Source organism: Asparagus officinalis, chromosome 9, assembly GCF_001876935.1.
Source record: "Asparagus officinalis chromosome 9, Aspof.V1, whole genome shotgun sequence".
Taxonomy (NCBI): Eukaryota; Viridiplantae; Streptophyta; class Magnoliopsida; order Asparagales; family Asparagaceae; genus Asparagus; species Asparagus officinalis.
The window spans coordinates 1,657,656-1,658,827 of NC_033802.1; the positions used below are offsets into that span (position 1 = coordinate 1,657,656).

The 1,172-nt window shown below is 35.6% G+C and overlaps 1 protein-coding gene across 1 annotated transcript in view; it reads right to left on the reverse strand.

Annotated features, from left to right (window-relative positions):
- The window catches only part of LOC109824302 (aluminum-activated malate transporter 1), a 2,616-nt gene extending 1,676 nt beyond the window's left edge, over positions 1-940 (reverse strand). The window contains 3 exon segments of the mRNA XM_020390867.1: positions 1-7; positions 10-69; positions 592-940. The exon segment at positions 1-7 is cut by the window's left edge and continues 323 nt beyond it. Of these exon segments, the coding sequence (XP_020246456.1) occupies positions 1-7; positions 10-69; positions 592-877 (353 nt within the window). The 5' untranslated portion in view covers positions 878-940.

Below are 1,172 nucleotides of genomic sequence, written 5' to 3' on the forward strand. Positions count from 1 at the left end.
CTGCGAGGCCGAGGGAGCCGGCGAGGAATGTGGCGAAGGCTCGGTTGAGGCCCTTTCCTAGGGTTCCGCCTGCAGGTCACATGAATAGCTAGGTTCTCAGTGCATGATAATATAAGAGATGGAGGTAATTAATGAGGTGCTTGTTCTGACGTGACAAACTAAATGAATCTCATAGTTGGTCTTATTTCTTAATTATTATTAACTTATTTTGCAAACTGATCGATGGCTTTGATGAAATTATTTAGAGCGGATTGCTCTGATATATATAAAAATTTAGAGTGATTTTTCATTTTTTCTTCTCTAGAAAAACTTTGTAAATTTGTGATAGGAGTTTATTATGAGGGTACGCTAAATGTGATCCGATGCCTCATTTAGTAAAATGAGCGAATAACACCTGAGAACAGTGAACACTTATCACAAATTTATTGAAATTTGTGATTAATATTGAAATGATTCATACCACTTATTCATTTCTTGATAGTCATTTAGTAAAATGAGCGAATAAGAACTATCAAGCATAAAATTTGTGTTTGGTACCAAACATACACATTTTTCTCATATATATATATAGTGTTGATTAGGAGTACGTACCAACGGTGTATTCCATGACAACCACCACCGTGAGGACAGCCCACATCGCGGATGCACCAAAGCTGTTGAACAAGGGATTGACATAGTAAAAAATAGAAACTAGGGTTAGAGCCAACCCTACTTTAAGAGAGTGATAAATTCTTCTAGGATCATCTTTGCCAATCTTCTTCAACCTCTCAAACATATTGATCACCTTATTTTTAGGCTTCTCCATTGAGGAAACAATCAATGGCCATAATGATGGCTTATCACTAGTACTAATGCTACTCTCTTTTGCAATCTCCATATATATATAGTTTGATCTTAATTAATCAAGTACACTATATATAGAGTTTGGGGGCTAAGGGAATGGAGAATATTTGAAGGGAGCTTATATAAGTGAGGATAGAGGGAAATGGAGAAGGAAGGGAGCTTATATAGGTGAGCACTAGAGAGTAGAGGTTGTTTTTATTTTTATTTTTATTTTTTGAGAATATTATAATGAAAAAAGAAATGACCTTTTTGGCTTTGGTTTCATATGGGTGGCTCCAACCACGCGGTCATTTATTTGGACTTTGCACTTCCATATATTTAATATCAAA